The sequence below is a fragment of the Vombatus ursinus genome, unplaced genomic scaffold (genome assembly GCF_900497805.2).
Source record: "Vombatus ursinus unplaced genomic scaffold, bare-nosed wombat genome assembly UNPS02015255.1, whole genome shotgun sequence".
NCBI lineage: Eukaryota > Metazoa > Chordata > Mammalia > Diprotodontia > Vombatidae > Vombatus > Vombatus ursinus.
The window spans coordinates 25,590,286-25,618,237 of NW_020955033.1; the positions used below are offsets into that span (position 1 = coordinate 25,590,286).

General features: G+C 39.6%; 1 protein-coding gene and 1 pseudogene across 1 annotated transcript in view; one reads left to right on the forward strand and one right to left on the reverse strand.

Annotated features, from left to right (window-relative positions):
- LOC114031822 (E3 ubiquitin-protein ligase MIB1) overlaps positions 1 to 10,470 on the reverse strand; it is a 144,243-nt gene extending 133,773 nt beyond the window's left edge. Inside the window, exon 1 of the mRNA XM_027846954.1 lies at positions 10,212 to 10,470. Within this exon, the coding sequence (XP_027702755.1) occupies positions 10,212 to 10,440 (229 nt within the window). The 5' untranslated portion in view covers positions 10,441 to 10,470. The remainder of the gene's footprint in view (positions 1 to 10,211) is intronic.
- Positions 10,471 to 26,284: 15,814 nt separating this feature from the next.
- On the forward strand, positions 26,285 to 27,734 carry LOC114031765 (annotated as a pseudogene).
- The last annotated feature ends 218 nt before the right edge of the window (positions 27,735 to 27,952 follow it).

The window sequence follows — 27,952 nt, forward strand, 5'->3', positions numbered from 1 at the left end:
AGACCTTTCAGTAGGGGTGGGAGAAGTTATGAAGAGCTCTGAATGCCAAAAAATTTAATCCTAGAGGTAACAGGAAGCCAATAGAGTTAACTGAATTGGGGGTAAGGGGAAGACATATGGTCAGGCATGTACTTTAGGAATCTCAGTTTTGACAGCTGAGTAGAGGACAGACTACAGAGGAGAGACTTGTGGCAGGGAGACCAACCAGTAGACTATAGATCATCTCAGAGGAAGCGGGGTAGGAAGGACAGAGAAGGCTTCAGAGATGGGGAGAGGTGGATAGGAAAGTCGTTCTGCAAAAGATGGAATTTGAGCTGAATCTTAAAAGAATCCAGAAAAGCTAAGAGGCAGGTGAGGAGGGAGAGCATTCCAAGCCTGGAAGAAAGCCTGTACAAAGGCACAAACACAGGAAATACAGTGTAGTGTACAAGAAACAACCAGTAGGCCAGTATAGCTAGAACAAAGAGTATGTGGATTATTAGGTCCAGACCACATAGTCATAGCCACAACACTGAGGTAAGTGGTACAGAGAATATAAACTCCTCTTGAAGTCTATTATTTATTATTTAAAAAGCATCTGACACTGTGAAACAGAAATACCATCTTGAAGGCTTTCCTTTACTAAGGTGTCTAATATGCATACATTACAGTCATATAAGATTCTATGACAGATATTAAAATGGTATGTAACTTTCTTCAATAATCTGAATATCAACTTCAAGAAAAGTGCAGTATAGGGACACTTGTTTACTTAAGGTGCAGACACCAGCATCATAAACAATGTCCAAAGCAGAATCAAAATAGAAGAATTATCTAAATATTTTCAAAATATCTAATACATAATAGCAAGATTTTCCAAGGTCCCAGGGAATTGTGCTAATTTCACTGAGCGTGAAATGTTACAAAACCTCCAAGGTCCTTCAAAAGAGACTGACCAAACCAATTACATGTGGAAACAAAGAAGATAAAAAATTGCAGATGGATTAACACCTGCAAGTGAACAAGCTGTTGGTCTATGTATTTGTCGTGGAGAGAGATTACAGATGGACAATGAGCAGGGCCCAGAAATTAACAGCAGAAACAGACTTAGTTGGACTGCTTTTGGGAAAATAAGTTATACTTTCAACAATCTCAGGCTACTGGCTGCAAAACCCCCTGGCATTTTTTAAACACCAATATTCCCCCAGTGATTCTGTACAGATTGAAGTCACAGAAAAAGTCTTAAAAAAATCAAAATTGGAAGTGACACAAAAAGTCAACAGGAAGATAAACTGCAGATATAGCGATGCTGCAACTTATTACCAATGATGACATATATAAGAAGTTGTGTAAGACATTACCAAGGATGTGTGATGGGAAAAGGAAGTGAACTGATTATGTAGCAAACATGAGAGAAAACAAATAGTCCAAGTGTTGCAAAGGCAACCAAAAAAAAGGTTAAAAGAAATTAAGGAAGGCATCTAGAATGTTGAGGAGATTCTTTATTAGCGATCATCGGAAAGACATGAACAAGAATCACATGGAATAAGAATGCCTGGAAAGGCTGACATCTGAACCAACGGAAGGAGTCCTCACATAGTAAGTTTACAAATTCAGTGAAATATTAATATTTAAGAGGTACACAACATTATAATGTAGTCTGAAGGTTTCATGGAGAAAACGGCATCTGAGCTGGATTTTAAAATATCAGCAGTCTTTGAAAAAGGGGATGGAGGAAGAAGAATGCATTCCAAGCACAGGAATAAATGGAAAGAGAGTTGTAGAACCACCTTGGAAGGGAGGAGGCAGGGTAAGAATGTGAACGTTCAAAAAGTATCTCCTATTTCCTGCATGATGGGTAGGATCCAGAGTATACCTTAAGTCCTCAGAACCACATTCCACAAACAGAATATAGAAGATAGAGTGTTGAATTTATAGTCAGAGAACTTGGGTTGAAATCCCAATCCTTCTTGGCTTAGTGGACACTACTTAAGTCAAACTCTTACCAATTCAAATCCTGCCTCAGACATTTAGTAGCTTTGTGATCATGAGCAAGTTGTTTAACCTTTCAGATCTTCAATTTCTGCATCAATAAAATTGGGATAATACCTGCAAAACAGTTACTGTTTTGGGTCAAGTCTAAATCAGGCTGGTCTGGTGGTTCAAGACTGGAATTGGAAGGAAATGAGGCCTTCACAGAACATCTAACACTTAACACAAAAGAAATTCACCTAATAGCATAAAAAAGATATTCAGAAAGGATACAGAATTGACTCAATTGGGCATAGCTCTCCAGCCTTTGAATTTGCCACAGTATTAGCATCTAGTCAGCAGAATATGGTTACAGCTGAGGGGTCCTAACTTCTCCTGCACTGGGCTTTTATGTTGTGTCCACCAGGAAGCTACATCCACCATGTGGGCCTAAGTCCTCTGAACCAATTAAATCTCCAGGACAGTTTCAATGTCTTTTAGGGAAAAACTAGCTCAGCCTATATGGCAAGGACTTCCCATTCTTTTAAAGACCTTGTTCCTACCACAATTGTGAAGAGGAAACAGCTTTCCAAACGTTAAATTGTTACATAAACATGAGTTATTATTACCTTAGTGAAATGGAGCCAATTTAGGCTTCTGTTCTTTATCTTTAAAATTTTTGAGTTGGACAATATCATTTCTGAGGTGCCTCTTGATCCTGTGACCTTTAGACACAAGAAAAGGCTGGTTTCCTGCTCTTTTGTACTGTTGGAAACAAACAGTTGTTTGTCTCCTCTTGAACTGCTTTCTGCTCTGGGACTTCACAGTTCTGGGGCCTCTTCCTTCATTTCTGGATAGTTCCCCCACTCTCTTCCCTACCCCTCACTGACCAGACTCAATGCTTTGGCAATTTTCTTACCTGCATATAGCCTTCATATAGTAACAAGAGTAACTGACATGTAAGGTTTATGCATATTCTCATTTGATACTCATAACAATGCTTTGAGGTAGGTGCTATTATTGGCCCTATTTTGAGAAGAAGAAACAGGGTCAGAGAAGTTAAAGTCTTCCTCAGAGTCAAACAGCTAATAAGTGTCTGAGGCAGGATTCTACCCACTAAACCAAGCAGGGCTGAAATTTGAGTGCAGGTTCTCTGACTACAAATTCACCATTCTTTCACTATTTCGGTAGTGTGGTGGCCTTGAGAACTACGGGAAGGTGAAAGTGTAGTCTACTACTTCCCAAATTGCAAAATTGCATAGAGTTCAAGGAAATAGGAGATTTCTCTTGAAAGCTCATGTTCTCAGTCAACTGTTCCCTAGTTCCCCCAATACATGCAAGAGAAATGAAATATTGGTAATTCTCCTTTAACTATCCCAAGCTATCTGTCTGCTTTGTTATTGTTGCTCAATCATTTCAGTTGTGTCCAATTCTTTGTGACCCCATTTGGGCTTTTCATGGCAAAGATACTGGAGTGGTTTGCCATTTCTTTCTCCAACTCATTTTATAGATGAGAAAACTGAGACAAACAAGGTTAAATAACTTTCCCAAGATCAAACTGTTAGTAAGTGTCTGAGGTTACATTTGAACTCAGGTCTTCTAACTCCAAGTCTGGTGCTCTATCCATTTTGCCACCCTACCTATCTCACTAAAGGTGCTACAGAACAGCAAAATTACTAAAAGGTAAGAAGCTGGGGTGTGTGGGGGAGACAAAAGGAAAAATATCCACACAACTATCTTGTTCTAAATAATCAACCATACCTCATTTAGATTTTTGTTTTCAATATTTTCATTATCAGCAAACTCAATGAAAGCTCTCCATGGAAAAGGTTTGTTTTAATAATGCTCACTTATACCACTAATTTGTACTAGTGTGGATTAAACCCCATCTGAAAATCATGGTGGCCTGAAGAGTCAAGATAGCAGAGTAGCAGAAAAAAGCAGAGACTAGTTGGCCCACCAAACCTCCTCACATGACTGAATTCAGATAAGGAACCCCAAGAAAAAGTCACAATGAGTCATTTTTCCAGCCCAGGGAGGCTTGGGGAGACAAGAGAGGTCTGCACATACTAGGGATAAGGTGCAGCCAGAAGCATGCTTGGAAATGAAAGAGAGCCGAGCCTAGTCAACAAGGCAGGAAGCAATGGGGTAGAAAGCAATCTAAGGGGATTGCTAAACTAGCACAGGGAGCAGGAACAGGTGCCACTGAGCTTTGTCACCCCCTAAACAGTTTCAAGTCACAGGTCCAGAGCAGAGAGAAGTGATCCGGAGCAGAGAAGTCCAAGGCTCTAGGTGAGTACTAAACAAGGAACAATTTCAAGAATCAAATAATAGCTGTGTGTCTCTGAAACCAGGAGTGGGAACTTGTTTCTAGCCTATACCTCAGGATAGAAGCACACAGCAAAATAAAGAGGGCAGAAATCTCAGACCAGAGAAGCCTGCAGTTCAATCACTGAACCTGCAAAGCCTCCTAGCAGGCTAATGGCTGATTCCAGAAGCAGTCTACTGAAACTCCCAAAGATTACACACTATAACCAGGCTGGATTTATACCAGGAATGCAGGGCTGGTTCAATATTAGGAAAACAATAAACATAATTGACCATAATACTAACAAAACCAACAAATAATCAAAAAAATCACATGGTTATATCAACGGGTACAGAATAAAAGCTTTTGACAAGATACGACACCCATTCCTGTTAAAAATACTAGAAAGATTAGGAATAATTTTCCTTAAAATGATAAAGTATCTATCTAAAACCAAGACCCACCATTATTCGTAATAGAGATAATGGAGAGACCTTTCTAGTAAGATGAGAGTAAAGCAAAGATGGCCATTATCATCATTACTATTCAATATAGTGCTAGAAATGCTAGCTATAGCAATAAGAAAAGAAAAATAAGTTGAGAAAATAAGCATCAACAAAGAGAAAACAAAATGATCACTTTTTGCAGATATATGATAGTTTTTTAGTTGACTAGGGTTCTCTAAGTAAACTAACTGAAAGAGTAACTTTATCACTTAACCCCAATTGCCCTCACAAAAAAAAAAAAGAATAATTCTTGTAAAGTTACAGGATATACAATAAACCCACACAAATCAGCATTTCTGTGTACTGCAAACAAAACCTAGCAGAAGAGATGGAGAAATTCCATTTAAAATAATTACAGGCAATATCAAATATTTTTAAGTATAAATGCCAAGATACACCCAGGAACTATATGAACACAACAGAACACTCTTTACACAAATAAAAGCAGATCTAAATAACTGGAGAAATATTAGTTGTTTAAAAGGAAGCCTAGCAAATATAACAAAAATAACAATGCAACCTAAATTAATCTACTTATTAAGTGCCATATTAATCAAACTACCAAAGGATTACTTTAGAGAGCTAGAAAAATGATTTTTAAAGGAAGCAAAGGTCAAAAATATGAAGGAAATTAAGTGGAAAAAAGGGGGAAAAGGGTGAGCTTGGCAATACTAGATCACAAACTATACTACAAAGCCACAATCATTTAAAAAAATGGTACTGGGTAAGAGATAGATTGATCAGTGGAACAGATTAGGCACACACTGTAGAGACAAATCAGCATAGTAACTTAGTGTTTGATAAATCCAAAGACGCCAGTTACTGGGGCAAGAACTATCTGACAAAAACTGCTGGGAAAACTAGAAAGCAGTGTAGCAGAAACTTGGTACAGACCAACATCTCACAACATACATACCAATCTGAGCTAAATGATACATGCTATAAACAAAAGGGTGACATCATAAACAAATCAAAGAAGCAATGAAGAAACTGCCTGTTAGATCTGTGGATGAGGAAGAGTTCATGACCTAGCAAGAGACAGAAAGGTTCAAAGGAGGTAAAATGAACAATTTTGATTAGATAAAATTAGAAAGTTTTTAGACAAACAAAAACAATACAACTAAAGTTGGAAGAGAAGTGGGAAATTATGGAGTAAAAAAATCCTAGTAGCAAGTTTCTCTGATAAAGTTCTTATTTCTAATCTTTAACTGATTAAAATTTATAAGAGTCATTCACCAAGTGATAAAGGGTCAAAGGATATATATAGATAGAAAGTTTTCAGATGAAAAGTCCAAGTTATCAATAGTCACATTAAAAAAAATTATCAATCACCAATAATTAGAGAAACGCAAATTAAAACAATTCTGAAATACCACCTCCCACACCCACCAGATTGGCTAAATTGATTAAAAAAGGAAAATGATTAATACTGGAAGGGCTATCAGAAAGCAGGTACATTAAGGTGCACTATAGGTGGAGCTATTAACTGATCTAGCCATTCTAGAAAGCAATTTGGAACTACAATATGTCCAAAAAGCTACCGAATTGTACATAGTCTTTGACCCATCAATACCACTACTAGGTCTTTACCCCAAAGAGATCAATGAAAGGTCTCATATGGACAAAAATATTTATAGAAATTCTTTTCATGGTGGTAAAGAACTGCAAACTGAGAGGGTATTGGAGAATTGTTGAATAAGTTGCAGTTTATGTACGTGATGGAATTGTGCTGTAAGAAATGATAAGAGGAATGGTTTTAGAAAAATTCGAGGACTTGTCTGACCTGATGCAAAGTGAACTGAGTAGAACCAGAACAATTTATACAATACAACAGACAAACAACTTTGAAAGACTTGGGTGCTCTGATCGACAAAATGGAAGCAACCATAGTTCCCCAAGGACCCATGATGAAATCTGCTAACCACCTCCACATGGAGAGGTGATATACTCAGGGTGTAAAATGAAGCATTATTTTTTTACATATTTAATGTGGGAGCTGTTTTGTTTGATTATAAGCCTATGTAACAGGTTTTGTTTTACTTACCTTCTCAATAGAGGAGGGGAATGAGAGAGGGAGATAACTCAGAATTAAAAATAAAACTGAATTTTAAAAAATTAAGGTAGTCTGCTTACAAATTATGGAGAAGAAATACAACTCCTAAGCAAGGAGCAATTAAGCAATTAATAAAACAGAATTCCAAAGAAGATGCATAGTAGCACCTATTCATAGGAGCATCCTAAAAAAATTCAAACCAGCAGTCCTAGGTGGCACAATGGATAGAGTGCCGAAGTCAAGAACACTATCTTCCTGAGTTCAAGTCCAGCCTCAGACACTTACTAAGCTTTGTGACTCTAGAAAAGTCACTTACCCCTGTTTGCCTCAGTTCCTCATCTGTAAAAATGAGCTGGAGAAAGAAATATCAAAACACTCCAGTATCTTTGCCAAGAAAACCCCAAAAGGGAACACGAAGTCAAATACGACTGAAAAATGACTAAACATACAAAAAAATGCAAAATATGGGCAATCTTATATATAAAATTCAAAGAACACACTTCAAAGTCTACAGCTTTGTGTGAGCAAGGGGAAAATTAATGAGTCACCATAAGCAACTTTAGTTTTACATCTAGTAGATGTTGCCTCCCACTTCTAGAGTTGAAAGTGATTTCTAAAGGATCCACCACTAATGAAGAATGGTTATAAGAAGAGTGGGTAATCAACTACACCAAATGCTAACAACATCAGGCTTTTCTATTACCTGCCTATCTTGAATCCCTTTTCTGTCTTTCTCCTCATGTTATTATGTTAATATGAGTATGACTGTCTCACAAGATGAGGGAGGCATATAAAGACTGTGATCTGTAATGAGAGGGTGTAATCACAGAAATGAAATGACAGCACAGATCCTTAAAATAATCAAAGGATGACTGTCATAAAATACTGCAAAATATTTAAAATTATTTTGTGTGTGTTTTTGCCCCCGGGAAGAAGTATTAACGTCCTCTGAAACCTTCTAGCACATATGTGCAACCCTCTGATACTCACATTCTCATTTGTATAGTATATCTCCCCTAGACTGTAAGATCCTGGAGCTCCAAGGATTATTTATCTTTATCTTTCACCCAACAGCCTAGGCCCCCAACAAAATTTTATTGAATCATTAAGTCAACTCCAAGATAATATCATATAAATGAATGTCAAATAGGATGACAAGCTCTTTGAGGGCAGCACTGTAAACCTCACGACTTGCAATAAAATGTCAATAGTCTACTGATGCTGGTTTATTTTTCAGATTTATTTCATATTACTACCTTTCAGCACTCTCCATTGCAATTAAAGTATTTTACTTGCTGTTCCCCAAGACCAGCACTCTATCTCAAATCCTCAAATTATCAGGTATTTTACTTAAGTGGTTACATGTTATACACTCCAGTAGAACACTTATTCCTAGAGTGCAGTGTTTTGTTACTTCTTTTCATGGGGGGAGGGGCAAAGGGTGGCAGTATGCCCAACACCTTGGACAGTTCCTTGTATTCAGTAGGCACTTAGTAACTTATTTTTTAAATCAAATTAAAAAGACATCCAATAGTAATATTCAGAACTGTGTGTGTATAAAAAGTGCTCTGACTTGCCAAAATTCTCACATTATCAAGCAAAACTAGGGGTAAAGGTTGGTAATTTCTGTGTTTAAAAAAGAAAAATCCCTGAACAACACTGACATAGAATAAAATGAATGGATGGGCTGAATGGGATCAGTTGCAGAAAATAATACTGAATTATATGCAAAATTAGTCTGTAAATCAAATGAACCATAAAATCCAAAAATATCAGGTAAGGTTCTATCTGAATACTTGTTTTCAGGCAGATATAATTATAATAACCAATATAAGTACAGACTACAAAATGTGCTATACATAATCTTTACAGCTTAGAAAAGCTATACATAATCTTTATAGTTTAGAAAAGCACATCAATACGTGATATTTTAATGACATTGCATTAAGCTGTTATTTAATTTCCCTACAAACTTACAATTATAGCTACATCCCAGGTCCCTCCAAATGGCTGAGCTGTGGTAAGGACATAAATTTGGGCTACCATCAAAATATAATTTCATTTTGTATTTCCTCAAAATTAGTTTATCTGAATAATTTAAAAATATCTATTCCTTGCTGATCACAATATGTCACCACTTCAAGATTCCAAACTATACCCCCGCCTTCCTTGAAGTCTCAGCTAAAATCCCATCTTGTGCAGAAAAGAAGACTTTCTCAGTCCCTTTTAATGCTGATGTTTTCCCTCTGGGATTACCTCCAATTTACCCTACATTCAGTATATCTCCTTTATACATAGTGGTTTGCTTGCTGTCTCCCCCATTAGAATGTGAGTTTCTTAATGACAGTACTATTTTATCTCTTTGGTTTAATGCCTGGGACATAGTAAGCACTTAATAAATGCTTGCTGTATGACTTAGAATAAAACTTAAGCATTGCAATTTAGAACAATCTCATTATTTGGTAAAACTTAAACATTACAATTTAGAACAATCTCATTACTTGAAAAATAGCGGAGAAAAATTTCTCAAAATTTGAAAAAATTTCAAATCTTTGAAAAATAAGTGTAAATTTTATCTTTTTTTCTGACTACTAGAGAACAGGTTGGCAAAGTTATAGCACACAATGAAAAGAGAACGGCTATTATTTCAAGTAAACTCAGTTTCTAAATATTATGTTAACTATTAAAATCCTGTCAGCATAATACATTCTCATATGAAAGGTAGTCGTGTTAAGTACAGAATTTTTTAAAATGGCATTTTTTTAAACAGCCTCACTAATTCTCAGATTTAACAATATTATTTCTGTTGACAAAGACACTGACCAAAAATACCACGCAAAAGGCTACTTGGGATATCAAAACAAGCAAACAAAGAAAAAAAAAAAAGTCGTATCAAAACTCCAAAACTTTTTCAATTCCCACCTCCCCACCCTCCCCAGCCCCAGCATCTCTTGAGATACCAACACTGCATGTAGACAATTCTACAACCTTTCAATAACTATTCAGCCATGAAGCCACTCCTCGAGATGAAGCAGAAAAAAGCTCTATTATCCCAGCAAATCCAGGGTCTCAGCCTACTCCCTTCTTCAGCAAGACTAACAGAAACTAGTCTGCCATATGGTAAAGCAACGCCCCCCCTTCCACACGCTCACATATCAGCGAGTTATCACTGATTAATTCCAAAAGCTTATTTGCATTAGACTGCCTGCTCCTCATCCTCCAGCCCCTTCCCGGGGGAAGGAGGGGGAAATCACGGCCACCTGTCTTTCCAGGAGCTTTGTGTGGTCCGAGCCCGGACGCAGCCGCCCCCCCCGGGGGGGGGGGCATTCTCGGCCACCGCGTGGCTCCCGCCCCCCCCATCCCCGCCGGGCCCCGCCGCCGCTCTCGGGCTCACCTGTGGGGGCACTGTCCAGGATGCGGAGGTCGTAGGCCCCGGAGCAGCGATAGTTGGCGGCGGTGCCGTTGTCCCACACCACCACCACCTCTTCGGGGCTCTCGAAGCTGCGCACGGTGCCCACATGGCCCTCGCCGCCGTCCTGCTTCCCCCACTTCCAGTCCGGGCCCCGGACCACCCGAGCCCCGACCCCTTCCACCATCACCCGGTTGTTCCGGGAGTTACTCATCGGGGCCCGGGCGGGGGGCTCCGCTGCTGCAGCCGGGGGGCCCGTGAGGGAGCCGGGCCGAGGCCGGACGCTCGGCGGCGGCTGCAGCAGCGAAGCCCGGGGGAGGCGGGGGTTGCTCAGCGGGGCGGTGGCGCGGTCACCTCGGCGAACGCACCCGCTCCCCAGCCGCCGCCGCGGCCGCTGCCACCGCCGCCCCGGCCCCCGCTCGGGCCTGAGCCCAGCTCCCGGCTCGGCGGCGGGGGACTGCGAGAGGGAAGGGGGGCGTGGGCGGAGACTCCCCCGCTTCCTCCGGGCTCCGGAGCCAGGCTACAGCGACAGCCGCCAAGAGACGACGCTATCCCCCGGCCGGGAGCGCGGGGGGCGGGCGACCGAGGGGGAGCCTTCGCCCACAGAGGAGACGGGAGCGACGGAGGGGAAACTTAGCGGCTGAGCTCTCTTCTCCCCGGCCTCGTCGCGCCGGGGCCGGCTCCTAACAGCCACAGCCGCTGCTGCCGCCTCCGGCTCCTCCCCCGCTAGCGACGGTGGCGGTGGAACCTCCCAGCGTCGAGCGAGCGCCTGCGGCCAACGCGCCCCCGCTCCCAGCCCCCGCGCGCACGACGCCGCGCTCGGCCCCGCCGCGGCCTCCCCGCCGTGAGCTGCTGCGGAGGGACGGAGGCTCCACATCCGGGGACTGACGCACCGAACACACGAGCCGCTGTTTTTCCTGAGGGGCGAGGGAAGGGGGAGGAAACGGGGGAACCTTTCCGCAAGGTTCAAACAAACGGGTGGGAGGTGCGAGGAAGAAAAGAGGAATTAAATCGATCAATTTAAAAAAAAAACTCTCAGCCGAGAACGATCACACATGCGCGCTGGACCGCTGGGTTTCGCCACAGGATTTGCGGGGGGCTTGCTTCTGGCAGCGCCCGGCTTGGGGCCTTGAGAAGCAGCACCGAACAGCAGGCTGGCTCTGCGGCGCCCTATTGGCTGTGAGCGGAAGAGGGCGGGGCTGCAGACGTGTCCTGATTTTTTAATGGACTCAGTGGCAGACTGTCACGAGGGGAAGGGATATCGTGACCATTTTTCAAATACATTTTAATTTCTTGAAACCAGAAACTTCCAGAAAATATGGGAGTACTTTGGGGCATGTAACTTGAGGAAATTAAAGACAGGGTTCTAGACAGATGGAGAGTTCCATATATATAAAAACATTTATTTGTAGCAGCGTTTTTTATGTCTATAGCAGAGTACTTGGCATTGTATGATTGTTTTGAGGATCAAATAAGGTTATATGTGTAAAGCACTTTGCAAACCTTAGTTTGCACACAAAAAAACCTAATAATAAACCAAAAGTGCTTTATTTTGACCTTTTAAAAACATGAAATCCTCATTTAAAGCATAAAGTAGTTATGCTCTGTGTCTCTCTGTTTTAATGGTATATTAATGTATCAAAGACATATGATAAAGTTATACTTACTCCCTGCAGTCTGGGAAAACCTCCATCACTGGCTCTATTTCCGTTTTTCAGTGCTTAGTCTTTGAAATTTTGCTTCTCACCGGACGTCCTGCGTTCCTCTTGGGTGCATGTATTATTCCTATTCATCCAGGCCACAGCTGTAACAGAAGATAATTTTGCTTTTTTGCTTCTGTTTTCCTGGTGGTTATTTTGCATCAGACTGTTGTAATCTCAGTTCTCTTGATTTTTCCTCTGTACACATAGAACTGTTTTCTTCACAGTTCCATATTTCAACAGATTCTAAGTAAATTTTTGGCCTTGAATCTTTATTAATAATTTGTGACTATCCTGCTGTGCTACAGAAGAGGCTCCTTTAGAGTTAGTCCATATAGCACCTGCCCATTGGGAATCCCTCTCTGCAGCTCTGTAGCTGTGCATCTTATGTACTATACTCATCAAGTGGTAGAAGTGTGGTAGTATCCACTGTATTTCAAGAACAGAAAAGGCTGCTACTGTCCTATCCCTATGCTATACATCTCTTTCTAGAAGCTAGCCATATCTTCATCCTCAGGTGCCCCACCTTCCCTGCAAATCAATCTCTATAACCTGGCATCTGCCCAAATCACCAACTCTGTTGACTTTGCCCTTTCCCCATGAACTTTGGGGTTCTCTAAGTTATCTCTTTCTGCTTTGGGTGGCTTAACTGTGACCCTTCTGCCAGATGAATTGTCACTTTCTGATTTAAAAATTCTTTTCAATCTCCTTATTGTCAGTCCTCCTTTTCTCATTATAGCCTCTACTTTCCTAACCAAATAATTCTTTTTCTCAGAAGGAGGGTATGTAAATCATTCTCTCCTACTATCTCCTACTCATTGCATCCCACATTTTTGCATGATGCAGTAGGTAATTAGTAATAATAATAGCTACATTTATATAGCACCTACTATGTGCCAGGCACTTACTAAGCACTTTACAATGATTGTCGCATTTAATCCTCATGACAAACATGGGAGGTCGGTGTTTTATTATCCTCACTTTACAGGTGAGGAAACTGAGGCAACAGGGGTAAAATCACTTGCCCAGGGTCACAGTAAGTGTTAAAGGCTAGATTTGAATTTAATCCTCCTGAATCCAGACCTGATGTGCCACCTACCTGCCCCAAGCCTTCAGGGCTCCCCAGCCCTCACCATACTCTGAAATTCAAGGCTGGGAAGTTCACTCATTAGTATTTTGTGAATTATCTCGGCTACTGGATCATGCAGAAATACTGGATTGCAGGCTAGACCCTGCAGCCTTCCAGTCTTTTGACCTTTCATTTCAATATTCTTATGATGTCCTTATTTTTATTCTCTAGGAATTTCCATTTAATAATAATAACTAGAAATTTCCATTTAAAAAACATAACAACACTTATTAAACATAGTCTCCATTTAAAAAGTAATGATCAAGGGGCAGCTAGGTGGCACAGTGGATAGAGCTTCTGCCTTGGAGTTAGGAGGACCTGAGTTCAAATCTGGCCTCAGACACTTGACATTTACTAGCTGTGTGACCCTGGGCAAGTCACTTAGCCCCAATTGCCTCACAAAAAAAAAAAATTTTTTTAAATAATAAAAAGTAATAATCATATAAAACTTAAATTTAGGAAACTAACAATGCTAAATTAATCATTAGACAGTCAACATATACAATAATAAGCAAAAAATACAATTAATATATATCACATGTAAAACAGGCAATTTAATTTTATTAACCCACAGCAGCTCTGTCTGTCACTGCATTTATTATTCTATTAGAAAATACTTATGGGAGGCAGCTAGGTGGCACAGTGGACAGAGCACTGGCCCTGGAGTTAGGAGGACCTGAGTTCAAATCTGGCTTCGGACACTTGACGTTTATTAGCTGTGTGATCCTGGGCAAGTCACTTAACCCCATTGCCTGGGGGGGCTTGGGGAGAAGAGAAAATACTTATGAGAAAGAAAGGACTACAATATATTTTTTTAAAATCCTAAACATAAGTCTCTCATAACTAGGAAGATTTGGGAGTTGACCACACACTTTCTGATAGCCTACATGGGATGGTTGCCCTTGAGCCGGCTATTGGATTAATTACCATAGTAATTCTCATCATCCAGGGGTCTACAGTAATCTGGAAGTATGTTTGAATATTTCCTTATTATTACCAAAATTTCAATATCCCATTAATCAATTAGCTCAAATCCAGTTTGCTAAATATTATTTATTTAACAAATTGGAGAAACCTCTTTTCCCAAAAGCATTTACATATCTCTATCAAACTTCCTAATCTCCCAGGCTTAAATAAAAAGGAAGATTTTATGAGCAGGAATATGACATGGTCAGAACTGTCAAGTGAAGTGGCAGCTGTGTGAATGATCACTTGAAGAGGGGATTTACTGGAAGCAGGGAAATCAATAGATTGATTTCCAATAGTCTAAGTGAGAAGACTAATGTACTAGTTCTAGTTCAGAGATCCTGACCTAGGATAGTTACTTTATGAATGGAGGAAAAAAGAGTAGATGCAAGAAATGTGGAGTTAGAATCATTAAGATAGGGGCAGCTGATTGGATATGGAGAATGAGGAAGATAGATGTGGGAATGATTGAAGGTTGTGAATCTGAGTTATTGCAGGGATGGTGATGCCACACCAGAGATAGGGGATCTGAAGGAAGTGTGATCTGTTTTCAGTTCCCTGTCCAATCTATCATCTGTACTCCTACTAAATTAATCTTCCTAAGACATTACTCTGACCATGTCACTCAAGATAATAAGCTCCAAACTGGCCTTTCTGAGTTTGAGATGAGAATCATCCAGTCGGAGATGGCCATCTGTCATTCATTGGACTGGTGTCCAAGATAGAAGTCAGTGCTGTATATATAGACTTAGGAAAAATCCATATACAGATGCTCCCCATGGGAGCTAATGGGATCATCCAGAAACATATAGAGAAGTAGGCCGATCACAGAGACTTGGAGTACAACCATGTTGAAGGGTAGGAGATGGAATGATGATCTAGCAAAGAAGACTGGGAAAAGGAGTTACTTAGAAGGAGAATCAGAAGAGAATAGTGTCATGAAAGCCAAGTAGTGAGTATCTAAGGAGTGGGTGGCTGATAGTATCAAAAGCTATGAAGAAGTCAAGTAGGATGAGAACTAAAAAGAGGTTGTTGGATCTAGCTGTCAAGACACCTTTGATAACCTTAGAGAGTGCAATTGTTGTAGAATTATAGGTCAAATAGAAGGGAGTGTATAATATGCCGGAGTAAAATGAGGGGAAGGTGATCCCTGTGGTCTCTCAGGATCAGAAGAGCCAGCAGGGGAATAGGAGAGAGGGTTCCATTAATGAATGTTCCTGTGGGTCAAGAGAGATGTTCTGTGAAGGCATGGAGACCATATGCTGGATGTCATCTGCAGGAGTTTGGTGCTTGAAAATTTGGTACCTGTCCTGCCTTGAGAAAAGGGGAGTTGGAACTCCTAAGAGCAACTGGCACCTGAGGGAGTAGGAAGACATGGACCAACAGAGGAGAATTTGAGGCAAATGAGAAAGGAGTATGGCCAAGGGAGTGTTTAGGTAAATGGTGGACAGCATAACAAACACAGAGACACAAACAAAAGACACAGACTCAAATGGAAACTTAACAATGAAATCCTAAATAATGAGTGAGTCAAAGAACAAATCATAGAAACGATAATTATGTGATAGGAAATGATAATGATGAAATAACATACTAAAATTTCTGAGATGCATCTAAATCAGTCCTCAGGGGAAAAAAATCATATCCCTACAAGCATACATTAAGAAAATAAAAAAGGGAGGATTAATGAACTGAATATACATTTTCTAAAATTAGAAAGCCAACAAATGAACCTAAAATAGCCACAAAGGAGATATTAAAAATTACAGGTGGAATAGATAAATTTGAGCCCCCCAACAAAACCATAGAAAAATTAACAAAACTAAAGCTAGTTCTTTTTAGAGAACAAATACAATCAATAAATCTATAGCTAATTTGATCAAAAAGAAGAGGGCATAAAACCAAATCAATAAAATAGCAAATGAGGAAGATTAAAATCACAACAAAACCAGAAGAAATAAAAATAGCAGAATATATTATGTACAATTACATGCTAACAAAATTAAGAACATAAAAGATAAAGAGGAATACTTTCAAAAATATAAAATACTCAAACTATCAGAAGACCAGATAGAGTTCTAAAATAATCTAATCTCAGAAAATAAAATTGAACTAGCTGTAAAGAAACTACCAAAGAGGGGGGAAAAGATGAACAAATAAAAAACCACTGGGTCTGATGCATTCACAGGAGAATTCTATCAAACTTTTAAAGAACAATTAGTACCCATACTTCACAAATTATTCTCAAAAATTGAGAAAGAAAGCACCCTACCAGAATCGTTTTATGTGGCAAGTGTAGTTCAAATACTTAAACCAGGGAAGGATAAAATATAGAAGGAAAACTATATGCCAATATTATTAATGAATAGTTACTCAAAAATTTTAAACAAAATTCTGTCAAACAGACTAAAGCAATTTATCCAAGAAATCACTCATAATGATCAAGTAGGTTATATACCAGAGGTGTAAGGATGGTTGCATTAGGAAAACAATCAACACAATCATCCAAAAACCAAAACATTCAAAACCACATGATTATCTCAATAGATGCGAAGAAAACCTTTGACAAAGTACAACACCCATTTATGCTAAGGAATTAAATTAAATTAAATTAAATTAACTTTTAAAATAGGCATAGAGGGACTTAGAATTTTTTTTCTTACATGTAAAAACAATTTTAACATAAGTTTTTTTTAAATTTTGAGTACCAAATTCTCTCTTTCCCTCTCCCCTCCCCTTTGAGAAAGTAAGGAATTTGATATAGATTATAAATGTGCAGTCACACAAACATTTCCATAATAGCCATGTTGAAAAAGGAAATGAATAACAAAAGAAAAATAAAGAAAGTTTTTAAAAAGTATGCTTTAATCTGCGTTCAGACTCTATCAGTTCTTTCTCTGGAGGTGGAGAGGATTTTTCATCATAAGTCCTTCAGATTTGTCTTGGATCATTATATTGCTGAGAATAGCTAAGCCATTCACAGCTGATCATTGTTATATTGCTATTACCGCATGCAATGGTCTTCTGGTTCTGCTCACGTTACTTTGTATCAGTTCAATATAAGTCTTTCCAAGTTTTTCCAAAAGTATGCTGTTCATGATTTCTTATGCCACAATAATATTCCATCATAATCATATACCACAATGTGTTCAGCTATTCCCCGATTGATGGGCATCCCCTCAATTTCCAATTTTCACCACTACGAAAAGCATGCTATAAATATGTTGTACATGTAAGTCCTTTTCTTTTTTCTTTGATCTCTTTGGTATACAGACCTAGTAGTGGTATTACTGGATCAGAAGGTAGGCATAGATTTATAGCTCTTTGGGAACAGTTCCAAATTGTTCTCCAGAATGGTAGCATCAGTTCACAATTCCACAAACAATACATTAGTGTTCCAATTTTCTCACATCACCTCCAATATTTATCATTTCCCTTTTCTGTCATATTAGCCAATTTGATAGGTGTGAGGTGGTACCTTGGAGATGTTTTAATTTGAATTTCTCTAATCCGTAGTGATTTAGGGCACTTTTTTCATGTAACTATAGATAACTTTAATTTCTTCTTCTGAAAACTGCCTGTTTAAATCCTTTGGATATTTAACAATTGGGGAATGACTTGCATTCTTATAAGTTTGACTCAGTTCTCTATGTATTTGAGAGATAAGACCTTTATCAGAGAAACTTGCTGTAAAAAAATTTCTCCTGCTTTCCTTCCAATCTTGGCTACATTGGTTTTGTTCCAGCAAAACTTTTTTAATTTAAATTAATAATCAAAATTATCCATTTTACATTCTATAATGCTCTGTATCTTTTGTTTGGTCATAAATTCTTCCCTTATCCATAGATCTAAAAGGTAAAATATTCCATGTTCCCCTAATTTGCTTATGATATCACCCTTTAAATCTAAATCATGTACTCCTTTTGATCTTATCTTGATATATGATATATGGTGTAAGATATTGGTCTATACCTAATTTCTGCCAAACTGCTTTTCAGTTTTCTCAGCAATTTTTGTCAAATAGTGAATTCTTGTTGAAAAAGCTTAGATTTGAGTTTTATTAAACACTGGGTTACTATGATCATTTGCTATTGTGTATTGTGTACCTAATCTATTCCACTGGTCCACCATTATATTTCTTAGCCAGTACCAGATTATTTTAATGGTTACTGCATTGTAATATAGTTTGAGATGTGGTACTGCTAAGCCACCTTCCTTCACATTTTTTTTCATTGATTCCCTTGATATTCTTGATCTTCTGGTCTTCTTGATGAATTTTGTTATTATTTTTCCTAGCTCTATAGAATAATTTTTGTAGTTTGATTGGTATGGCACTGAATAAATAAATTAATTTAGGTAGAATTGTCATTCTTATTACATTGGTTTAGTTTTAGTTGAAGGAAGTGGAGATGTTTAACTTAGAGAAAATAAGATTTCAGGGGATATAATAACTATCTTCAATTATTTGAAGGTCAATCACTTGGAGATAGCATCAGACTTGTTCTCCTTTTCTCTAATGGACCAAAGGAGGACCAGTGAGTAGAAGCTGCAAAAATCCTGCAAATGTAGGTTTGATGCATGGAAAAACTTTCTAACAATTAGAGCTGTCCAAAAGTGGAATAGACTGCCTCTGGACATAATGTGTTCTCCCTCATTGGATCTCCAAGGAAAGGCTGAATAATCCTTGTCCAGCATCCTTAAGTTGGCATGCTCCTGCACCTCTGACTTGGAACTGAAGCTCCCACTATGGGACTTAGAGTTTCTGATTGGTAAGTATTCACTCTTATCTTGCCCTGACATTCCCCACCACCACCACCATCATATGCAAGATTGACCCTGACAGTTTCCTTCCCACCTACTCTGCCCCAGCCAACATGGAATAGGCCTAGGGAAGGGGTGGGGAACCTGCTGCCTCGAGGCCGAAGGGGGTGGGGAGAGAGAGAGAGAGAGAGAGAGAGAGAGAGAAATGTTGACCAACTGGTCAGTTCCAGTAGGGCAGCTGCTACTACTACTCACAGAGATTGTTGTTTGTCCTTCATTTTCAAAGAGGACCATGACATACATCAGAAAGGTGATGCCGCAACATGCAAGTGAATTGGATTTAAGTGAGGGAGGGCTGTGCAAAGTCACCAGCCTCACTTTCTCCTCCAGAGCCATCTATGTCCAGTGGCAAGATACAGATCAGGACAAGTGGAGGTGGCCCCAGAGGCAGTGGGAGACCTTGGCCTCTTTAAGCTAAGGTCTTTAACAGGTGTCATTTTGACTGAGGCAACACCCAATCAGTGATTAAGGCTAGGTAAGAAACGAGGCAGAAAATGACTTTTACTACCTAGTTCAAAAAAAAAAAAAAAAAGTGCCATTGTATTCCAGTTTCCTACCCTTGGTGTGTTAGGACAAAATAAATCTCTGTGTATTAAATGTTCAATGGCTTAGCAGTGCTTCATTTCATCCCAATATCAAACCAGAACAAAGAGATTACTGGCCTTACAGCTGCCTCTAAACAGGAGGGACTCACTTATCTGTACTTGTGTCTTCCTCCCAAGGATACTTCTCACTACACTAAGAAAGAAAAGCTGGGAGGGGAAAGGGAAGGCAATGCCATGATGGTGCCATTGCAGTACAGAAGCCAAAGAGACTTCCTTCCTATGGTTACTTTCCACCAACTCACCTACTTGCCACCAACTCACCTACTTGCCTGCTTATCCATTCGTTATGAAAACAAAAGGAAGCACCCCAATCAGAGATTATAACACCTAAAATATGAAATTTATACTTAGAAAAGCTCTCTTTAAATGTAATATTACATCTAAAGGTTACCATTAGTTTTAGAGTTAGTGTAAAACATTATTTTTATGCTCAAGAGTTCTCAAACAAACCAGAGCAAAGGGCTGAAAAAACTCTCTGAATGACTGAGACAAAAGATAACCAAGAATGGAGTAATTTAAAATTTGCACAGAATAATTTTGGTTTTTGCCTGAAATTTTGGAGATAATTTCAAATAACCAATTCTTTACTGTCGTGGCCTGTCAGACATGTCCTTTAAATGCATTCTTAAAAAAAAAGAGTTTTCATCAAATGACTTAATATTTTTTATCTCCTCCTAGTTTTCTATGTATTACAAACATAGAACCTGGTCATTAAGGAAATCTTGTTTTAATGCAGTTTTCCTAATAATTGAAAACTGAGTCAGAATGACCACTCTGAACCAAAGAAATACATGTTGTAAATTAAATAGGTTGTCTTTATTATTGTTATGATTTTTTTATTTACTGTATGTTTACCTGGTGCAGCTAGGTGGCACAGTTGAGAGAGTGCTGGGCCTTAAGTTAGGAAAGCTCATCTTCCTGAGTTCAAATGTGACCTCAGATATTTACTAGCTGTGTGACCCTGGGCAAGTCACTTAACTTTCTTTGCCTAAGTTCTTCATCTGCAAAATGAGCTGGAAAAGAAAACAGCAAACTACTCTAGTTTCTTTGCCAAGAAAATCCCAAATGGGGTCCTGAAGAGTCAGACATGACTGAACAGCAACAACAACAGATATATTTACCCAGGTCTATAAGCCAACTCTATCTGGTATTTTAGGAAAGGACACACTGCTCACACTCAGGGAATTTATCCTACTATAATTCACAGAGTCAAAGGATTAAAAACTAGAAGGAACAGAGCAGCTAGGTGGCACAGTGGATAGAGGACTGGCCCTGAAGTCAGGATGACCTGAGTTCAAATCCCACCTCAGTCCAAACAATTGATACTTACTAGCTGTGTGACCCTGGGCAAGTCACTTAACCCCAATTGCCTAAAAAAAGGAAAAAAAACAACTGGAAAGAACCTTAAAGATCATCTAATCTAACCTCTCATTTTACACATGAGGAAACTGAGAAGGGAAGTGACTTGTTCAAAGTCACACAGGCAATATCTGGCAGAATTGAGATTTGAACCAGGCCCTCTGACTCCCAAACCAGTGTCCTTTCTACTACACTCTGCTGCCTCCTATCTCTATTTATTTGGATCCATATATCACAGCAAATTTTTGTACCTTTCTAATTTTATGAATGATACATTAAAATACTGGTAAAAATTATAAATGTATAACTAAAAATCTAGAAAACAGCTATTAAGGTCCTCACAAATAAAAATAGTCAAAAGAAGACAGAAACACCTTTTTTAATAATGTGGGAAAAGAAGAAAAAAAATCTTAATGAAATTCAGAGATGATACTAAATTGAGAAGTGTTAGAAACAAGAACAGAGTGAACATACCAAAAAGTCATGGATTAAAGTTAATTATGTGAAATAAGAAAATTAAACTTTGTTTTTAGAAGAGTACTAAAGATCAATATGGAAAAGAAAACTAAAAGCCTAAATTGGTAAATGCAAGGAAAATGTGAAAATCACATTAAATCTAAAACTAGTGTGGAAATAATAGTGAATGGCAAATTAGGTCATGGCAGTTGTTTGAAGAGAGAAAATGTGATAAAGGGGAGCAAGACTAAGGAAAACATAGGTTAACTTAATAGATTAATATAATCTTAACTCTGCCATTGAGACCTTCGGCAAAATGCTTTTTCTGCTTCTACTTCCTCTGTTTCTCTATTCTCTCTGTTGACAGATCCCCTACACTTAGCACAGTGCCTGGCACATAGTAAGGACTTAATAAATGCTTTTAGATTGAAAATTGACTAAATGATCTCTAAGTTCAATCACCCCTCCCCACCCCTCACCCCAAGCACTAAAATGCTATGATTCCTAGTGAATGGGCCTACAAATCTTCTATCTGGTCCTTTTACTTTGGCTGCATCATAATATCTAACTAGCATATATAATAATGTAGGTCTGTATATATATTATCTTATTTGATCCTCACAACAACCCTGTTTTACAGATGAGGAAATTGAAACTAAGAAAGGTTACAAGACTTTCCTAGAGCCACACAGCTAGTAAGTGGCCAAGGTGGGATTTGAACTCAGGTGTAGTGCTCTTACCCTCTGAGCCACCTGGCTCCTGAGATCATCTGCTGCAGCATCTATTAATGTGTAAAAATAAGGACTTTTGAGACTATGACTAGTAAGTTTTATTTTTGAAGCAGTTACCCTTTTCAGTTGTTTACTTTTTTGTTGTCCAGTCATTTTAGTTGCGTCCTATTCTTTGTGAACTCATTTGGGGTTTTCTTGGCAAAGATACTGGAGTGGTTTGCCATTTCCTTTTCCAGTTCATTTTACAGATGAAAGGGTTCAGTGACTTGCCCAGGGTCACACAGCTAGTAAGTGTCTGAGGCCAGACTTGAACTCAGGAAGATGAGTTTTGTTGACTCCAGGCATAGTCTACCCCCGGTGCCACCTAGGTGCCCTGTGTTTATTTAGGTGGCCCCAAGTGTTTTTTTTCCTTTTCCTTGTTTCTTGACATGTGTTATTCTAACCATGAAAAGAAAATTCAGGGTAATCAAACAACAGGTTACATCTACCTGAGTATATCCTTTTTTAAAAGCTCCTAGTGACTTTTCAGAATAGGCTTTAGTGACAATATCTGTCCTGTAGGAATTCTCTCTTTTTCATAGCATATTCTATCATTTTAATAATGTGGCATACATTTGTGACATGAGGTCACCTGAGATATTGGCTCATATGTATTGTCGCATAGGTGAAAAATCCAGTCAGGGGGTTTAAATTAACTCAGCATGCTATATCTGAGTTAGCCACCAGGAGGGACTCTTCTGAAAGATGTTTCTTCCATCAACCGAAGGTTGCCTTGCCCAGGTTGCTAAAAATTCTTCAGCAAGCTGCAATCTGGTCACTAGAGGACCCTTGAAACCAGCAATTATCTGAGCTGCTCCCCTCTCCCCTCAAATAGCAGCATTCAGAATATCAGTTTTGCCCCTTGCTTTCTTGGGTCTGTCGTGGTAAAGAGCTCATCTTGGTATTTTTGAGAACAGATCAGCAGAAGATTTTATTCAGGAGTACAGAAACACATACACCAGTAGCAATAAAAGAACTCTTAGGGAAAAAAAATCCTTTGAACAGAGCTTTAGGGGAACTATTTATCCATTCAGAAATATATCTTCTTCCTGCCTTGGCTTTGTAGGCTGGCCTGTGTCCATCCAGAATTTATCACTTTGTGTAACATTGACACAGGCTTATGATTATCTGTTTATCAGCCTCGTAGGAGAAACAGATGTGGTACAGATTTAAATACAAGAGTAGAAAAAAAGGTGTCTGACTCCATGCTTTGACTGAAATGGAGGCCATTTTCCAAGGAAAGAAAGAGATGAAGTGGGGAGAAGGGAACAGAGAGAGAGAGAGAATATCCATGACCCCTTTCTCTTTGTCTCCCCAAGTTCTAATTTAGGGGATAAGATGAAATATTAAAATGTGAAATATAATTATATTTTGGCTCTGTCTTCCATCCCTTGAAATGGTTCACTCTTGTGCTATCTTACCTTTGTATCAAAATGATTGGTTCAGACACTCAATAAGTGCATTCATTGCAGCTTTATTAACACTGAATTTAAACGAAGAAAAAACAGGGAATATTCTCCTTCCCCAGAGCAGATAGTAATCACGCTATGCTCCCACCACACCTGCAAGCACACCTGCAGTTCATAAAGGAGAAATGGGAGAAGAGGGAGAGGGGAAATGTACTTCCTCTTCCTATTTCAGGAACAACAAAATTCAGGAGTAGTTTTTCTCAGATAAACTGTATCACGGCAAATGGAATTCATTAGTAGTTGCTGCTCCTTGCAGACTTTTGGTGGAGAAGAACTCCCCACAGCCCAGATCATCAACAGGCCACTCCAGGATCCCTAGGTAACACTTGTTGTTCAGAGTGATAGTCTGGGTCCCTAAAACCCGTAGCCCTGCAATACTTCCAGAAGTCCTAACAAGACAAATTGCTGATCCCTTTAATCATGTTATATGGCTCCAGCTCTGTCTGCACTCCTTAGTAGAGCCAATCCCCACCATGGGGAAGAGGGGAGACCATTTTATTCCCAGTAAGAAGTCTTCAGAATTGCTCCTGACTTTCTCTGGAACCTGCTGGCTCATGCTGGAACTGCCCTCACTGGCCAGCCTTCCTCTACCTTCAACAGCCTCCTCAATGGACCACACTCTGTGGAATCGTCCTCTACAACGCCTGCTCCTTTTCTCAAAATGTTTCAATTTCTCCTGGAGTCTAGATTCTGTGGAGAGGCTAAGGCTAGCCTGCTTTCATTGCTCTATAGGTCCTGTTCCTTACTTCCTCTGGACTTCAGAACTATTCCTTCCTTCTTTCCTTCCTTCCTTCCCTGAGGCCCATTCTGTGAATGACCTTGGACCAACCTTTCTTCCTTCCTTCCTTCCTTCCTCCCTCCCTGCTCCCCTCTCTCCACTGAGCCCCATCCGATGAATGATCTTGGACCTTTAGAATCTTTACAGAGGCAGCAAAACAAGTTAAGATTTTCCAATGCTACAATGAATTTCTGTTAAATTCAGTGTGCTGTAGAGGTCAGGCAGAGGAAGGCCCTACCAATGTGTAGAGGTGTGATTGCAACCTAAAAAAAGGGTAAATTCCAAAAATAAGCCTTGGGCATCTGGGGAGGTAGCCTCTTTCTTTAGGCTCCCTCCATCCCACCCTGTATACACATATTCATGATATTAAGAAGTCAAAATATGAAGGGCTTAAATCTAGGATCTGCTTACTTCCCTGCTCCAGTGTTATCCTGTCTCCTGGACACCTCTGTCTGTCTGTGTAGCTGCATAGTTGCCCCTTGGCAGACACTACTTCTGCCATAACTAGAAGATTTTCTAAGAGAATCCTTTTCTTTCTCTTCCTACACATGTACCAGCTTTTCCCCATCTTCTTTCAGCAATAAGGGAAATGGTTGTCCCAAACCTTTTGGAACTATTTAGTTCCTTTTGGTCTTGGACCTATAATATTATGAAAAGATTAGCTAAATCTTTTTGGTACTTGTCTGCTACACTCATAAGAGCTTTCCTCCCATAATGTGGGAGCAGGTATAGAAAACAGATAACCTTTCATCAATATATTTTATATCCCAAGTAAAAATTATTCTCAAGACTCTGAATAATTCTTTTAACTGGGAATTCTCTTAGAATGTTTATGGACCATACACACATCTGCTCATCAGCAGGTTCTATCATTTCTACTTGTTTCCTAACTGCAATGAAGTGGCATTGCTTCAGATCTCATTTTGGCACATGCTTCCAATATTTCGTATATCTTCCCTGTGTTTGTCTACTCTGAGTTAACTGACTATAAAACAAACAAACAGACAAACCATTATTTGGGAATTCAAAGGGAGAAGTGTTTTCACAAGATGTCAAGGTAGTATATGCAGCCTGGAGTTCTGATTAGTATACTTTTAGGAGCCAAAAATATTTTTCTTCCCCCTACAGCCAATCAGAAAACTGCATCTTTAAATGAAGTATTTAAAAAGTAGCCGGAGGAGGGGAAGGAAAAAGGTAGAGGATGAGGATAAATAAACCTAGTCTACATAATCTTAATATAAAAAGTCATGTCATAAAAAAAATTAGAGAAGAAAACATCATAGATTTAGAGATTGAAGGGACCTCCATGGTCATGTAGTTTAACCCCCTCACTTTACAGATGAGCTGCACTGTAGCCATGTGAGTACATGACTTCCATGTCTCTTCCTGTGTTTGTTCTTTCCTGATCTTAGGTTAGTGATTATCCCCAGATAGAATGGCCAGGAGACTTAGTGAGTTCCAAAAGGTCAAAAGAGCCTGTGAGGTGGCAGCTTTGATGTTACCAGAGGGGCAGTGACCGACAAAGGAAACCCTGAATTGAAAATGGAAAGACACACCAAGGACTGGTACATATAAAGATATAGTCACTTGAGGAGAGGCAGCTTCAAGAAGTACGGCCCATCATGGCAAAAAAAAAAAAAAGTTCTAGCTATGGACTCAAGAAAGGTACAACACCTTGGAGACTGGCTAAAAAAACTGTCTGCCCACCAGAAAAGAGCATCCAAGGGAAGCTACTAGAGGTTCTTTGAAGGAAGAAAAGGACTTCCAGGGCCAGGAGTTATAAGGTACCCCTTTGCTCAACGGGTCCCCCTGTGCATCATCACCATTGTAGTTGAAGTTTGAGCCCACTCTCCTCCATGGACATTGTGTGCATTTGTGGGAGAGTGCATCTCAGACTTCGGAAGGAATGTTTTATATCAGCTCTTCTTAATATATAACTCCTTAGTAAACGCCTTTGCTAAAATCAGATTATTGGCTATGCTTGGCCGCTAAGCGCTGGGTGGCCATGTCTCCGGTGAGTCAGGAACCAACATTGTCCTCCGTGTGTGAAAGATAGCAAATGAGTGCTAAGAGGGATCAAGAGCTTCGGGTATGAAGGAGCCTGGCAAATGGCCCTGTCTTGTCCCCAGTGCCTCTCCAGGAGTGTCATGAGCTCAGTCCCATGATTGCACCCCCTGGCTGCAGCATAATCATTGCTACCTCAGACTGAAAGCAGTTGAAGGACCAGTCAGTCCTGGACCTCCCACCTAGCCTGGTCCAACCTAACCTCTCCATCCTGGCCTCGGGGCCCCAATCATATTGCACATAACACTATGCACCTTAGCCTGATGAAAAAACACAATGTCCAAATAACATTCTTAAAAAACTGTGAAGTCAAGCCCAGGAAATCATTCAGTCGTCATGGCACAGGTTCTGTGACATGGAACTTCATCCCCTTCTTGCTGAAAATAAGAATTATTCTTCTTCTTGCTCATCTTCTAAAGCTGACATGGCAGAGAGGATTTGGTTCATCTGGCATAACTAAAGTATGGTCTATAGTCAAAGGTGTCAAACATACAACCCTTGGGCCTCAACACTCCCCACTGTGGCCAGAATCAGATTAAAATGTTGGGAAATATTTAACAAAATAAGTAAAAACACAATAGAACATAGATAATGTTCATATATAGTTTTCTAAGTCAACATGTAGCTCACAAAGAACTTTATGGACAGTGTAGTGGCCTTCATTTCTATTTGAGTTTGATACCATTGATCTACACAGTCATGGCATGCTTTCAGGTTGTTTATGCAGACTTCGTTGCAACTTTTGTCATGTTACTACTTTTCGAAGACTTTTGGTACTGTACGATTAACAGTTTTGTTTTTAACTGCTTAGCAGTTTTAGTCCTGTCGTCTCATCTGTTGTTCAGTCATTTCAGTGATCTCTGACTCTTCATAACCTCATTTGGGGTTTTCTTGGCAAAGATACTAGAGTAGTTTGCCATTTCCTTCTCCAGCTCATTTTACAGATGAGGAAACTGAGGCAAATAGGATTAACTGACTTGCCCAGGGTCATATAGCTAGTACTTGACTCCAGGTCTGGCACTCTATCCACTGCACCACCTGGTTGCCTATCCTCTTATCTGAGAACTATGCAAATTGACCCTGAGTTATATTAAATGCTACTAAAGAACATGTGGACGGTTTCCAGCTAAAACCTAGTGAAGTAAGCTATAAGGTACCCCAAGTGTTGTCATATCAAGCCTGAACGTTCACACCCCTACAATATTTTTGAGTGATGTATTTGAAAGATGGATCACCACTGCCCATGGATGAATAATTGCGTGGGAGAAAAAAATCAGAGGCATTTTTACTCTTCCCCTCCCAGCCCTGTTTCTGACTTTCTGGACTTCAAAATCATGCCTCTATTGCTGTCTCATCCTAGAACTTCCCTGAGTATCTGGGCCTCCCCTTAACCTGGAGCATCCTTGTATTCCTGCAACCTGCATACCAAGGAATATCCTTCCCCAAGGCCCAACCCCCTTTTCCCACTGGCCAGTTCCTCCTGAAACTGTCATTACCTTCATCCTCCTCCCCCTCCTTTTCAGCTCGAGTTACTGTGTTCCTCCATTAAAAGGTATTCTCCTTGAGGGCAAGTCTTCTTTTTGCTTGTATTTGTATACTTAACTATACT